Below are 16,666 nucleotides of genomic sequence, written 5' to 3' on the forward strand. Positions count from 1 at the left end.
AAGTGAGATGTCTTTAAGTAAGTGGAAGTCTCTGTAAAGACTGAAGCTCTACTGGTTTGTACTTATAGCAAAGGAAGAGAAAAGTTCTTAAGAAGTTGGGAATTAAAACTTTACCACAGCAATAAAAAGAATAATGATCCTTGATTAAGTCTCTTTATGTTCTTAGTATAGTCTACTTGCATGCCACATTATATTATAATCAGACTTAAACTGCAGGAGGAGTAGCATTTTGAGATTTTTTAACAGAAATTTCTATTTTTAGTTACCATGGCAACACCGTTCATCGAAATCAAAAACCAATATGCAGAATTACGTATCTTAGTGTTGTCTACTTGTGTGCCAAGTTATATTGAAATCAGACCAAAACTGTAGGAGGAGTAGCATTTCGAAAGAATTTCACAGAAATTTCTATTTTTAGTAACAAGGAAACACCGTTCATCGAAATCAAAAATTGATAAACAGAATTATGTATCTTAGTGTAGTCTACTTGTATGCCAAGTTATATTGAAATCAGACCAAAACTGTAGGAGGAGTAGCATTTTGAAAGAATTTCATAGAAATTTCTATTTTTAGTAACAACGGCAACACCGTTCATCGAAATCAAAAATTGATATATAGAATTATGTATCTTAGTGTAGTCTACTTGTGTGCCAAGTTATATTGAAATCAGACCAAAACTGTAGGAGGAGTAGCATTTTGAAACAATTTCACAGAAATTTCTATTTTTAGCAACAACGGCAACACCGTTCATCGAAATCAAAAATCGATATACAGAATTATGTATCTTAGTGTAGTCTACTTGTGTGCTAAGTTATATTGAAATCAGACCAAAAATGTAGAAGGAGTAGTATTTTGAAAGAATTTCACAGAAATTTCTATTTTTAGTAGCCACAGTACACCGTTCATCGAAATCAAAAACCAAGTGTAGTCTACTTATGTGCCAAGTTATATTGAAATCAGACCAAAAATGTAGAAGGAGTAGTATTTTGAAAGAATTTCACAGAAATTTCTATTTTTAGTAACCACGGCAACACCGTTCATCGAAATCAAAAACCGATACACAGAATTATGTATCTTAGTGTAGTCTACTTATGTGCCAAGTTATATTGAAATCAGACCAAAACTGTAGGAGAAGTAGCATTTTGAAAGAATTTCACAGAAATTTCTATTTTTAGTAACAACGGCAACACCGTTAATCAAAATCAAAAATCGATACATAGAATTATGTATCTTAGTGTAGTCTACTTGTGTGCCAAGTTATATTGAAATCAGACCAAAACTATAGGAGGAGTAGCATTTTGAAAGATTGATTACAGACAGACAAACGGACAGACAGACGGACGGACGACGGACGCATTACTATCGCATAAGCTCTTCTGGTCTCTGACCAGTAGAGCTAAAAAATTAAATCCAATTTTTTTTTCAAGAATATTTAGGAAGCAATAATTGAGTTATGTTTATTTATTGTTTATAATACAAATCGGAAGCTTCAATATAGATTCTTAATTACATATTTAGAAGATATTGGATGACACAATAGCTATTCATAGAATTGCATGTTATCTTACGGATTGTTGTTTACTTGCGTTTTTCATTACCGAGATTAAAGAGTCAAGAAGTATCCCGAACGCAAATGTCGTCATTTACAAAAAACAATTGCTGATTGGTCGACCGATCGAGAGAAAATTAACCCAACTTTTATGAACACCGTATGCCAAGGGTTTATGAGGAGAGTAGCGTATCAGAAACCCTTGGCTAGCGAAGATGGAGTTTGGTCGGTGGTGTCTACCGTACAGGGACAAGGTATAAAGGAGGCGGGGCACTAATGTGATCGTCAACGACAAATGTGCACATTTCTAGGAATTGATACACCGGCACTAGAGTGAATGGAAGCCATCATTCCAAGGCCAAATGATTCTAGTGAGGAAGAATTCTGTGATGCAGATGATTATGTTCAGAAGCTAAAAGGTAATCTGTCAAGCATTCACAACTTTGCCTGAAAACAAAATACAGATTAGCAAAAAAATGACACAAAGGCCCAAGTTAGGAAGTTTGAGGAAGGAGAACCAGTCTGACTGTATAATGCGTCAAATAGGAGAGTGAAACAAGTTGACACGTAAATGGAAAGGCCCTTATATAATAACAAAGAAGATAGTACACAGAGTCTGACACCTCTTTTTATACTTGAATATTTAACTTGAAAAAGATGTTAATGGTAATCTAACAACCAAGCTATATGATAAACGTGATGACTTTTACTTTTCTATCGTCAACTTCCTTTACTAATGCAGCAATATACCTTCATCATGTACAGAGATTATATATCTCAGTTGATTAGATACGCAAGAGCATGCTCTACGTATGAACAATTTCTAAAACGAGGTAAATTATCTGATAAACAAGTTGATGAAACAAGGATATCAGTAGTCTCGTTTAAAGTCGTCATTTCGTAAACTCTATGGTCGATACAATGACTTTGTCATCAAATACAATTTATTATTGAGTCAAATGCTGACTGACGTTTTTCATACTAATTGTTAGTCCATTGAATTCAAATGACGACGGAGTTTCCCGTTATTTCCCGATCACGACAAGGAGCACAAGGCGGATGTGACCGGTCGGCAGGAGATGCTCACTCCTACATGGCACCTGATTTCATCTCTGATGTTTTGGAGATCCGTGTTTGCTCTGTTCCTATTTTGTATTGTTTTATGGACTTTGATATTGAATACGGTTCGTTAGCAGTGAGGCAAATTATACCACATTGATAGACTACTCCCTTATAATGGGAAACGCCCAACAAAATGGTATAAGAAGTAGAATATTGTTTAGATGAAAATGTTGATATGATGCAGAAATTCAGGCCACCTTTAAAACATTGTATTCTCTACCAACTGACTGGCCCGACTCCAAACTTTTTTTTACATTCCAGGACACAATATTTTTTTTTTTTATTCCTTTTGTCCCCTCAACAAATATTTTGACAAATTTTTGAGGGAAAGTCAATAATCTACCTACCGACCCAAGAATTTTACCCTGAGTCGGAAGAGGGCAAGCAAACAATATTTTAAGGATGGCCCTACGTATTTATTTTTTTTATCCTTGAGGCAGTGTAGGGAGGTGAAGGAGGTGCACAATCTATTGACCACGCTGTTGGTCGACGGAATGATAGGGATGTTACGGACGTGTGCAGTCTAGGGCCCTCACCGTGGTTGATACAGGGATGGACTCTACATCTCATGGTATAACCTTAGCTGTGTATGTATGCGAGGAAGTTATAAGGGGCTATCTGAGGTAGGTGACTGTGATCACCAAGTGGACAGCCATAGGCTGTTTAGGTAGACAACAATGAAAGCTGTTGAAGTTCTTTTCTTTATAATTGTCAGCATGATACGTACCAAAATTAAACCATTAAAGTCGTCATACAACAATTTTGTTGTTTTATTTACTACCACGGTCGGCGGCGTCCAAAGTTCCAACATCCTGTGCCTTTCCATTTGTAAACATCCACTAGTCCAATATCCATCACCTTGTTATTTCCCTTATGTTGATTATGTTCCCTTTTTTTTTTATAGAGAACCATAACTGAACTGAAAATTTTCACCAATGTCACACCTATCCTGAGAATTAGAGTCAAATGTGTTCTTATTGAATGCCATTCCAGTGTCATTTTGAGGTTGATGGTCAGCCCTGCAATGAGACGTTCGACAATAGGCGGGAGTTGAGAGAACACCTCTCCCCACAGGGCCTTAAAAGTTATTTGCTCTTTCTGCTGAGACAAGGAGGTAACGTTTAACTGTGCGGCAGATTTTAGAGTTCATGTCACCAAGCACCACAAGGAAGCCGCGCCTGCAGTCAATGTGCCATTAGAGGAGTTGTGGTAAGAGAAAAATGCCTTCTGGATATCATTGTATCCCGGCCATTATCCTGCTATTGTAGAGTCTACCGACAGCAAGACAAGAGCATCCTCCAGGCTTAGGCCATCGACCTGAATGCAACTAGGAGGATTACCTTTCAACCAAGGTAGACCCACCAGGATTGTTTGGAGGGGTGGGCAGCTCCATTTACCAATTTTCGGCAGACAACACCTGTGAAGCTCGCTGTGTTCAGCCCCACCACTCTAAACTTTATTCATTTGTATCCATTTCCTTGGTACCTGGAGGAATCATTGCCTTCTTGTAGAATAAACAATGCTTATTCCATGTACTTGGTGCAAAGCCAGCCTGTCGAGAAAAAAAAAATGGGACTACAGAAGCCTTACACACAGTGTCCACTCAGTGAGTTTCAGGTACTGGTTGGATGGCACTCTAGGGCATACTAAGCACATAGCTTTTGCACTGGAAGTTAACGAGAGGTATATCAAGGATGTGTCCTCTAATAAGCATAAGAATTTAATCCTTACGTTGCAGGTTCGAATCCAGCTGTGGGACGTGGAAACCGGTCCTCCCGATGAGACAGAATAAACCGAGGTCCCGTGTCGCAGTAGGTGCTGGCACGAAAAAGCTCCCTCAATGCTCAATGGCCATGAGTGCTGAGTCTAAGACAAAATCTGCAGCTCTCCACCGGCAAGTGGTGGTGTTACCGTATGAGTGAAATATTCTCGAGAGGGACGTTAAACAATATACAATCAATCAATCCTACAATAAGCCCGAGGCTCCCAGTTTCCCAGTCCCTGAAATAGAGTTAAATGCCGAAACAGGCTTTGATGTAGGATCCCCAAGGCCGTTGAAGACACAGTCAAAAGTCCTACTTAAGAGCAGTCAACTTCTGGTACAATTCCTGAACCAGAATTTCTGCCAGGTCTACCAACACCTATGGGTCGCAGCCAAAAAAGAGGAAACGTGTTGAATCCAGTGTTCCCAAGTCATGCATTCCCTAAAGTGTTGAGGCCTCCGATGCTGCCAGTTAATCACTTTCACGGCGTCCGGAGCCAAGAGATTTGTATCCTCTTCATAAGCATCCAGTCTGGATCCCTGGCAGAAAGAGCTAGAAATCTACTTGCCCGAGGCTGTATCCCATACTTTCACTTGCAAGGAGACAATGGGAGAAAGAAGAATCCGTTGTATTTAAAAGTGGAACTGTAAGCATTCCACCTAATGCCTTTCCTTCAATGAGTCCTGTCAGGAAGTTTTTGGAGCTAGAATTTACATCATTGACAGGAGAGGAGTAACCCAAAGGTGGGAACATTTTGAATAAGGCTACACTTGAAGGCGAATTCAGTTTTTTTACACTGCCGGAAACTCCAAATCTGTCATCAAAGAAAAGAAATAAGCCACAGATTAAAAGTAGGTTGTACCTATATCAGTCTGTACGGGACATTGCCAATGGAACTTCCCAAGATGAAACACTAGTGGAATTCTTAGAATATATAGGCGAGAAGAGACATCATTGGGATGAATTGATTACCATCGTTGATGTTGGTGTGAACTTAAGACTTACTGATTGATTATATATTGGATTCCGAAACTTCACAAGAATCCTTACAAACAAAGATACATTGCAGGTTCCAGTAAATGTTCAACCAAGCCTCTTTCGTTACTCCTCACTAAGATATTGACAATAGAGAAGGAAAAACTTCAAGAGTAGTGTGCAACTATATATTCAAGGAGTGGTGTGAATCAGATGTGGATACTGAAAAATTCTAAAGAACTTTTTAACAATTTGAAATCACAGGACTTTACAAAAATCAACAGCTTAAAAACTTACGACTTTTCAACTTTATACACAACAATTCCCCACGACAAATTAAAATCCAGGCTTTTTGATATCATTGACAGCTGCTTCTTCAATAAAAATGAAACTCGTAAATTTACTTACCTCGTCATTGGTCATTTGCAAAATTCTTTTGCTAAAACAGATTCTGATTGTTCACATAAGTACTCTGAAGTTGACATCAAGAAGATGCTTGAGTTTCTGGTTGACAATATCTATGTGGTTTTTGGAGACCAGGTATTCCAACAATCTATTGGAATTCCCATGGGTACAAATTGCGCTCCGTTATTAGCAGACTTATTTTTATATTTATATGAAGCATAATTTATGCAAAATCTTATGCGCGAAAAGAGAAAACTTGCTGTGGCCTTCAACTCGACATTTAGATATATCGACGACGTATTGTCAATAAATAATGGTAATTTCCATTCCTACGTCGATACGATATATCCTGGTGAGCTTGAGATAAAAGATAGGACAGAGTCCGACACTTCTGTTTTATACTTGGATATTTTACTTGAAAAAGACACTAATGGTAATCTAACAACCAAGCTATATGATAAACGTGATGACTTTAACTTTTCTATCGTATATGCAGCAATATACCTTCATCGCCTGCATACGGAGTATATATATCTCAGTTTATTCGATACGCAAGAGCATGCTCTACGTATGAACAATTTCTAAAAAGAGGTAAATTATTGACAAGCAAGTTGACGAAACAAGAATATCAGCAGTCTCGTTTAAAGTCATCATTTCGTAAGTTCTATGGTCGATACAATGACCTTGTCAGCAAATACAATTTATCATTGAGTCAAATGCTGACTGACGTTTTTCATACGAATTGTTAGTCCATTATTTAAACACTGAATTGACGACGGATTTTTCCGTTATTTCCTGATCATGACAAGGAGCACAAGGCAGATGTGACCGGTCAGCAGGGGATGCTCACTCCTCCATGGCACCTGATTCCACCTCTGATGTTTCAGAGGTCCGTGTTTGCTCTGCTCCCATTTTGTATTGTTTTATGGACTTTGAGATTGAATACTGTTCGTTATCTCCATATCCTTCTTGAAAGTGACCAGCAGGAAATTTCGTGGTCATTTATTAGACAGGAAAATGAATATCATTTCAGTCAAGTCTCTTTCTCTGTCTTTTAGATTTCATAGCAAAGCGTCTCGTTCGAGAGTTGCGAAATAAAGGGTTGAAAATTACACCATGAATTCAATTTTGTGACTAGGTTCGACAATCCTCCAAAAAAAAGCTGGTTCCGCGACTCTCTGGACAATATATCATTCTTGAAACTTGTGTACATCATAAAGAGACATCCAACTGCATGGCTTACCGGCCTTTTTGCTGCTACTATCAGTAAGGAGGCATGTAAAATATAAAAATCCCGTTCACCACTTCACCTATAATTATCTTTTGCACCTTGGTCGCAAAATTTTTCACTCATATGGCGTCGCGAAACAAGAAGTCAATTCTTACGTCGCGGGTTCGAATCTTACTGTGGGACGTGGAGACCGGTCGTTCGAATGAGAACGTATAAACTGAGGTCCCGTTTCACAGTAAGTGTTCGCACGAAACAGATCCCTCACTGCTCAGTGGCCCTGAGTGCCGAGTATAGGACAAAATTTGTAGCTCTCCACCGGCAAGTGATGGCGTCTTCGTATGAAAGAAAAGTTCTCGCGATGGACGTTAAACAACGTACAATCAGTCAAACTAAACAAGTGTTGAAATAGTAAGAAAATGATAATCGGATTACTGTGAGAGCAATCTGTTATAATATTTACTTTTAAAAATGATAAAGTCGAAAGTGTGATTAGAGCGTCTGCTCTAGAGTTGCGACGTAAGGGGTTGATCCTTACGTCGCAGGTTCCAATCCCATAAGTCGGATGAGACCGTATAACAGTAAATGAAATCCCGTGTCGCAGAAGACTGGCACAAAAAAGCTCAAAGGTTGTAAGTGTCCAGTACAGTAATAGGACAAAATTTGCAGCTCTCCACTGACAGGTTGTGGTGTCTCCATTTGAGTGAAAAGTTATCGAGAGGGACGTTAATCAACATACAAATAAACTCAATTAAAATGATGAACGAATTCTAGTCTACCACAGTAATGAGCAGGTCGGAAGAAGAACAAGACCAAAGTCGGATGACTATATGACGATGCAGTTTACCATAATGACAAGATTATGACGTAAGGGGTTGATCCTTACGTAGCGGGTTTGAATCACATTGTGGGATGTGGAGACCGGACCTTCGAATGAGACCGTATAAATTGAGGTCCCGTGTCGCAGAAGGTTTTGGCACGAAAAACTTCAATGGTTGTAAGTGTTGTAAAGTGTAGCTCTCCACTGGCAAGTGGTGGCGTCTCCATTTGAGTGAAAAATTCTCGAGAGAGACGTTATTTAAGCAGCTTACAAATAAATTAAATAAAATGATAAACGAATACTAGTCAGCAAGAGTAATGAGAATGTCTGAAACAGGACAAGACAAGAGTCGATGACTTTATAGCTATGCAATATAGCATAATGACATTATGACGTCAATCACTCATAACAGGATAATATCTTATAATGGCCTTAAAGTTCTATGATTGATTGATTGATTGATTGTATACTGTTTAACGTCCCTCTCCAGAATATTTCATTGATATGGAGACGTCAGCATTGCCGGTGAAGGGCTGCAAATTTAGGCCTATGCTCGGCACTTACGGCCTTCGTGCCACACCTGCTGTGACACGGGGCCTCGGTTTATACGGTCTCATCCGAAGGACCGCCCCATTTAGTCACCTTTTACGACAAGCAAGGGGGTACTGAGGACCTATTCCAACCCGAATCCCCACGGGGTAAAGTTCTATGAAAGTTAATTCAGAAATAATGAAAAATATGGAGATAACGAACAGTATTCAAGATCAAAAGTCCATAAAACAATACAAAACAGGAGCAGAATAAACACAGACGGTGAGACCTCAAAAACATCAGAGGTGGTATCAGAGGTGCCATGGAGGAGTAAGCATCCCCTGCCGACCGTTCACATCCGCCGTGTGCTCCTTGTCATGATCGGGAAATAACGGGAAAAATCCATTGTCAATTAGCTGTATAAACAATGGACTAACAATAAATATGCGGAAAAACGTCAGTCACCATTTGACTCAATGATAAATTGTATTTGCTGACAAGGTCATTGTATCGACCTTAGAGCTTACGAAATGATGACTATAATAGTAACAGTAAAGTCATTTTAGCTCTAGATACTGGTTGGAGACAAGAGCTCATGCGATAGTAAGGTGTCCGTCGTCCGCCCGTCTACTCCGTCTAGCTGTCTGTCCAATCTGATTAAAATCAAATCTTTGTTACGCTCCGAAATTCTGATGAGCGACCATCAGAATTTTTTAGCGTAACAAAGACAGACTGGTGATCTGTCTGTCGATCTGTCTATAAACAATTTTTCAAATGCTATTCCTCCTACAGTTTTGTTATGATATCAATCTAACTTGGCACACAAGTAGACTACACTATGATACAAAGTTTATTTAATTAGTTTTTGATTTCGATGCACGGTGCTGCCATGGTTACTAAAAATAGAATTTTCTTATGAATTCTTTTAAAATGCTACTCCTTCTGCAGCTTTGGTCTGATTTCAGTCTAACTTGGCACACAAGTAGACTATACACTAAGGTACATTATTTAGTGCATCGGTTTTAATTTGATTTCGTTGAATGTCTTTAAAAGGCTACACCCCTATACATTTTTGGTCGGATTTCAATCGAACTTGGCAATCAAGTAGATTACACTTAGATACATAATCAAGTGCCAATCTTCACTTCTCGGGCCTTTCCGACTAGCAGAAAAACAACCTCGAATGTATTTCGTAGACGCCATGACAACCCCCCCTTTTCACAAATGTGTGAAGACTTCTTATCTGTGGAGTATTGAGTATAATTTTATTGAATGTAGAGATATTATCTGAAATATACCACAGAAGGGACTTTAAATCCTTCTATCTAACATTTATGTAAACAGGAGGATGTATAAATTTGTAACATCCGGTGATGTTAATACATTCGGGGTTGTTTTTCCGACCTCTCACGGAAAGATCCTAGATGATGCGATTGAATTTTGATCTCGTTGAACGGTATTGCCATCGTTACTAAAAATACAATTTTCTTAACAATTTCTTTAAAAGGCTATTTCCCCTACAGTTCCGATCTGATTTTAATCTACATGTAACTTGGCATACAAGAAGACAGAGTTAGAAGTAATCGGTTTTCGATTTCGATGAAAGGTGCTGCCATGGTTACGAAAAATAGAAAGAAAAAGGTATGGTTTTAGCTTTATTGTGCACTAAAAAATTAATGCTTCAAAAATTTCTGAAACTAGCTAAAATATTAGTTGAGTTTATGACTAGGAAAGAATATGAAATGAAGGAGTACCATTCTGGGAATATGACGTCATGAATTTGATGCATTTCTCTATATTTTAAAAAGAAAAAGCCTCAAAATGACCCATTTCGTTGGGAATTTCCTTTAGAAAATAGTGTCCACAGCCGTCGCCCACTTTTATAAGCTACCCTGCGTTTCTTTTTCCTATCAGTATATTTTAAACAACTTCATTCAACACAATAATTAGTGCAAGAAATATTAAACATTGTAAAATATCTTCTTCTGTAAAGAAAATGAGCCAACTGAAACTTAACAATCTGAATTTTTTGTGTGCAAATTCCGAGGGGGTTACCCTCTTAGATTCGCGCATTGCGGATTAAAGAAGTATTTCTGCTGCTGACCAATCACAAGATGTGAAAATGAGTTTCGTTTTTGAAACTGTAGTTGACTATATTTTAAGGTGGAATGCAACTTTTTACTCGAAAACAACTTATTTGGATAATTTTTTTTTTCATTTTCTTTGAAAAAATACCAAAAAAATCAAATTAAAATAATTGAGAGCTAATGTCGGCCTTTCAATGCTGAAACCATTGTTTAAAAAGGTTGACTCAGAGATCTATAAAATAAAAAAGTTGGTGTGGCATTCCTCCTTAATAATCAATTTATCGTGATTCGTGAGGAATTATTGTATACGAAGAATGATCAAAAACTATTGATATATTTATAGAAAACCACAATTTAGATCAGAATAAAATTTGGCATACATGCATGTATATTCATAATATATTATTTGTTCTGTAAATAGCAGATGTTATGGAATGTTTAACATAATTTCGACAGAATTCATTATTGGAAAGAATGTTCTGACTGTCGCCGAAATTGAAAGATCAATGCTCGCTGTATTTAGGATCTTTTACAATGATTGCTTTAAGGTCTTCGCAAAGTATACATGAATTCAATTTTCAATTCATTTACTGCTGACAACACCATCATGTATAAACTCATTTGTGACGTGTCCAGCTGGACAAGTTGAAAGACGAAGATCAGATCAAGGGATTTTCTTTCTTTGTTTGTTTTTTTTTGTTGTTGTTAATATGTAGGTTTGTTTCGAAATTGAAAAGCTTGTACACAGCAGTAGTCTGTGTAACAGACAAACATACAAACTCGTGTTGAAATCCCTCTGTATATAGATTGAAAAGAATGAGTGCACTTAAGCTATGAGAGTTGGAACCCGATGTTTTGCGCAAAATAAAATTCCAAAATTCATTAAATTTATGTTTTATAGGTATTAAACAATGTTATATAGAGTAGGTTTTGGTATATTATATTACATGAAAGTATTATGATAAAGCCTAATTCATGGCATTTTATGTCTCATCAATTACAGAACAGTTTTGTCTCATTTCTATTGTTATTCATATGCATACCAGTTTTGAAATCGACTTTGTTTACAGAAGATAAACTTGGCCATTTTTCTTATTTGCACAGAATATGTATTTTAACTTAAACTTATACTGTTATATACCAAAGGACAATGTTGGCCAAGTTGAGCTCATATAAATTTAAAAAAAATGTCCCCAAACTAGGGTCGAGATAGCTACTCACACATTAACCGGTCACTGAGCAACAACGATTGATATTATAATCACCTTTCCCACGTGACCTTCTGCTGTTCGTCACAAAAATACGATAACGCTTTCATTGAAAATTTCATTGTGTTGATAAGTCTCAAATTTGTTGTGACATTACTTTTACACAAAAATTCGTTTTTCAACTTCAAACTACGCGCGAGATTTTTTGCAGTGCCAGTGTGTTTGAGACATCCCAAAATATGATTCAATGCTTAAATATTTACTGATTACATCATTTTCCTTATATGCTTTTCATTAGGGGTGTTTTGAAAGAATTCTGGTATTGACAGTGTCATTTAAGTAAGTACATGTATAGGCTTATGTCGCCTCTATACTATATGGTCTGCAGAACGATCGAGACATCTACCCTTAACATTAGAATCATTTAATAATTGTGCACCATAAAATCAACAAATCGAAAACAACTTATCTCTCTCTCTCTTTTTCATTTCAATTCGAAAAAATACAAAAAAAAAATCATATGAGCTAATGTTTACATTCCACAACCATGCGGTTTAAAAATGTCTCACGCCTATAAAAAGTTTGTGGATACCTCCTTAATAATCAATTTATCGTGATTCGTGAAGAAAGTGGTCCCGTTCAAATTTCCGGAATTTAAGGCTTTTACATGTTGTTTTCAATTACATTTTGTGTAATTATAGAAATATGTATGACAAAAAATTCTAGAAATAAATATATAAAGCATATGCTTGCATATTAATCATAGATTAATTTAGTGATATATTGTTATGTTAAGCTTAAAATGGGTAGCTGGACAAGTTGAAAAGGTTCCAAATGACAAGGGATTTTGTTTTTTTACTTAAAGTGCACTCATTCTTTATTAGAAAAAAGTTTACTGTCATGCCGTAACAGCGACTGCACAGCCACTGCCGTGACCAGGATTCGAACCTGGGTTGTCGCGGCCACAACGCGAAGTACTAACCACTATACGATCACGGCTATCTTGACAGCTTGATATAATGAAAGTAAAAGAAAAATACTAACTTGACGGCTGAATTATGTTTCCGAAAGAGAAAATATATATCTCAATCAAAATTGAGTTTGGCCATGTACCTGTAATTTGTATTATGTCTACTAGCAGTCTACACAAGACAGTTTAGTACGCCGTATGAATTTCCGTAGATACACCAAAGACACACGTGGTTAATGGTTCCTGGATAAATGTCATTTTATAGTGGAGAAACAATCGATACCATTGATAAGGCCTTTGATCAGTTGTCATTAGAGGCTCGAGGTTAGTTATTTTACTATTTTGACATGTTTCGGATAAATTTTTGTTTCTATACAATGATTATGAATATTTTAGAGTTACCTCTCTTTGTTCACACAGGGATGGATCCAGGATTTTTTTTTAACATGTCAGATGGGACAATTTAATAGCGGATAGACAAGAAAGAAAAAAAAACGTAATCACTACGCAAAAAATGAGAGTTTAAGAGACACTTTCCTGAATTTATTTTCTTTGCTCTAATAGACATAACTCCTCAGCAAAGGCTCTTGTTTTTTCCGGAGATGTAGGAGGGGGGAATCTCTAAAGCTCTTTAGAGAAGTGAATTTAACAAGCTTTCGCCGAAAGCTTGGCAAAATAAATATAATAACTCTGAAAATTCCAAGGGGAATCCGATCCTTCTAGATTCACCACTGTCATGCTGAAGGGATAGAAAAAGACAGAGTTTATATACTGTGTACTTATATAAAGAAAACACTTTTGAAAAAATTAAAAGTTTTTCGGCTTTTTAAAAATTCGGTAATAATCCGCCCTGTCATAGTGAGAAGAAAGAGAGAGTGTGTGTGTATGTAAAGAACTGTATTTACCAAAAAAAAACTTCTTGAAAATGCCGGAAAGTTTCTAAAAAACTTCAAATAAATTCTTATAATGCTGGATGAAGATCGAGGGGGAAACTTTTCTCAAATTAAATCCCCCTCCTCTCGAATGCCCTGATTTGCTTTAATTGAATCTATATCCTTTAAAAAATAATAAATAGTCATCTTGATATGAATGTATTGTAGTTATTTTTCCCTCGCTTTCGATCCCTCTCCCAAACTTCTCTAATTTTATGGATTTATTTTGAGAAAAAATAGGGTTGTGAATTTGCCTTGTTCATATTTTACAGAGCTTTACCTGGACAGGGCTGTTCCAGTTTTAGATGGACCCCCTTCCCCGCTCTCCTTCTATCGGGATTACGTAACTCCGAACAAACCTGTCCTGATCAGGAACGGACTCCAACATTGGTCAGCGTTAACCAAATGGACACCGGACTATCTCAGGTATGGGACTTTTATATGACAACTCTTGACAGGAACACATGCGCGGATCTAGAGGGGGGTCAGCCCCCCCCCTCCCTTGAATTACCAAGGTTATGAAATCTTTATACAAAAGCAAGAAAAAAGTTAACTTGGACCCCCCTCGGAAAACGCAGACCCCCCTGGTAAACGTGAACTTGTATTAAAGTGGTATGAAAAGTTAAAGATTTGAAGCATTAAAAGTCATCGCCTAACCCCCCCCCCCCCACACACACACACACAAACACACACACCACCACCACCACCACCACGAAATAGGATTTTGAAGTTTGGGCGAGTTTACGTTTTTTTTTTTTATGCTTGTCAAGAAAATTCTGGGTTGAATGAAATTTTTGTTTGGGACTGGGGTGGACCTCCCCCCCCCCCCCCCCCGGGAACACACTCTTATATGAGGGCGGATCCAAAATTTTCTTACTAGTAATTTAACAAATTTAATTTATGTTGGTCAGACAGCAAGTTGATTTCTAATGTTTGACTACAACTAATTTGTTACTTATATAAATATACATCTCCATAAAATGTTGGGTTTTTTTTAAATTACATGTAGTATAGTATGCTTTGAATTTGATATTTTGCTACACACTGGTGTGACAGAGAGAAGATCGGGGAGTGTTCGGTTACTGTTGCTGTGACACCCAATGGTTACGCCGACGCTATCACGGAGGGAAAGTTTATCATGCCGGAGGAGAGACGGATGACGATGTCCGAATTCCTGGACATCATGGACAGTCCTGACCAATACAAGGGAATCTTTTACATACAGAAACAGAATTCTAATTTCACCGACGAGTTCAAGGAAATCATGGGCGACGTTGAGCCAGATATTCCGTGGGGCACAGAAGCATTTGGTATGATCTTATTACAGTACCCGGCACTAGTATCATTTCAACATCATAATAATAAAGAAGAAAACTCACCACGCACTTGGATATTTCTTATTTAGAACAAAATTTTTATTTGTATACTTACGTAGGATCGCAACCAGATGCCGTTAACTTTTGGATGGGGGATATGCATGCAGTAACTTCTAGTAAGTTGTTTGATAACAAGTGATCCTTTAGTTCAAACTGTAAAATTCCAAGGTATTTTGTATTACATTGTATTTACGTTTTACTTAGAAATAATAAACAAAGATAAAAAATATAATTAGATGAAAATGAAATTTATTGACCTACTTTCAGTGCACAAAGATCACTATGAAAACCTGTACTGTGTTGTGAGAGGGTGGAAGAAGTTCATTTTGATACCACCCACTGATGCAGCCTTCGTCCCCTATGGTAAGTACATATGTACTACATTGATATACACCCCAGGTATTCCATCATGGAGTTACCTATCTTTCCCGGAAAAAAATCTAAATTGATATACTTTAATGTAGAGAGTACTATTTTAAAAAATCAATTTTATTGTACAGAAACGTACCAAGCAGCGAAATTTAGAGAAAAGAATGGTGAGTTTATCATAGAAGATGATGTGGAAACGGGCAAGGTTTGTAAAATTATTGAATTGAAAAATTGTTAAATTGAAGACAATTTTAATGAATAAAGAATGCAATTCAGTATTTATTCTTGATTTTATCCTAATATAAGGTCCCGTGGATCGCCGTAAATCCTCTGAATCCAGACCTAGAGAAATACCCAGAGTTTGGGAAGGCCGTTAGTTTGGAGGTGACGGTGAAGGAGGGAGAGATACTGTTCCTTCCCTCCCTGTGGTATCACCATGTCCAGCAGTCACATGGCTGTATAGCAGGTTTTGTTACCATTATAATACAAATTATATTAAATTATATTATATACAAATATAATGTCTAATTTGTTAATTCGATTGACGAACGAATTTCTTATTCGTCCAAACATGTACAAATATTTCATTCGTCCGAACAAATTTATATATTTTTTATCTGGTCTTCCAATGGAGCAGCAATGTACATGTAACATTGATTAGAGCAACTTGAGTTAACTTTTTTTTCGTTTTTTGAATCATTTTATTGAGTTATGCTTACAAGCTGACGTTTTGCTTGTAAATCTTTTAGATGTCTCTGTTGTAGATTACTATTTTTTTCTTTTTTAGTGAATTACTGGTACGATATGCAGTACGATATCAAGTACAACTACTATAACTTTCTCCAAAACATCAGCAACATCAACAAGACAAAACGCTGAGAGATACACAATGTCAGAGGTGGGGCGTTATGATTGTAGCAGTGATCACTGATGTGAATCTGATGGACATTCACCGATATTCTCGTCCATGCTGATCCGTTTGTTTGAAAATGCTTACGCAAATAAATGTTGAAAATGGCAGTTAGAAAATAAATTGCAAAGATACTTGTTTTCTTTTAATAATTGTTTGAATTGTAGCTCTTTCAAAACAAAAATAGAATATATAGATGTTCCTTAATTAGCACTGAAAATGTACGTATTTTTCTTTATTTGAAGTTAATTCTTCTTCATGCAAACGATGGAAAGTTTTATTAAGCAACTGTAGGGGTATATATTTTGTTGTGTCACAATAATCTCCACACCTCTCTCATATTGGGGAATTCTTAAGACATCACAAGCAAGGGCAAGAAGATGGACGACCCCCTTTTTTCCATGATAGTACATGCCCATTG

General features: G+C 37.0%; 1 protein-coding gene and 1 non-coding gene across 2 annotated transcripts; one reads left to right on the forward strand and one right to left on the reverse strand.

Annotated features, from left to right (window-relative positions):
- Positions 1-12,615: 12,615 nt before the first annotated feature.
- Trnah-gug (transfer RNA histidin (anticodon GUG)) lies at positions 12,616-12,687 on the reverse strand. Its single transcript has one exon. It is a non-coding gene; the product is annotated as a tRNA-His (tRNA).
- A 110-nt stretch (positions 12,688-12,797) lies between these two features.
- LOC134258698 (bifunctional peptidase and (3S)-lysyl hydroxylase Jmjd7-like) lies at positions 12,798-16,383 on the forward strand. The gene is made up of 8 exons (XM_062741237.1): positions 12,798-12,982; positions 13,863-14,016; positions 14,647-14,900; positions 15,026-15,082; positions 15,234-15,329; positions 15,467-15,540; positions 15,642-15,801; positions 16,123-16,383. The coding sequence occupies exons 1-8, from the start codon at positions 12,910-12,912 to the stop codon at positions 16,212-16,214; spliced, it is 960 nt and encodes a 319-aa protein (XP_062597221.1). The 5' UTR covers positions 12,798-12,909; the 3' UTR covers positions 16,215-16,383.
- Positions 16,384-16,666: the final 283 nt, after the last annotated feature.

This window comes from Saccostrea cucullata, unplaced genomic scaffold, assembly GCF_032062105.1.
Source record: "Saccostrea cucullata isolate Sc308-1 unplaced genomic scaffold, CSIRO_AGI_Scuc_v1 ctg27, whole genome shotgun sequence".
In the NCBI taxonomy this organism is placed as follows: domain Eukaryota; kingdom Metazoa; phylum Mollusca; class Bivalvia; order Ostreida; family Ostreidae; genus Saccostrea; species Saccostrea cuccullata.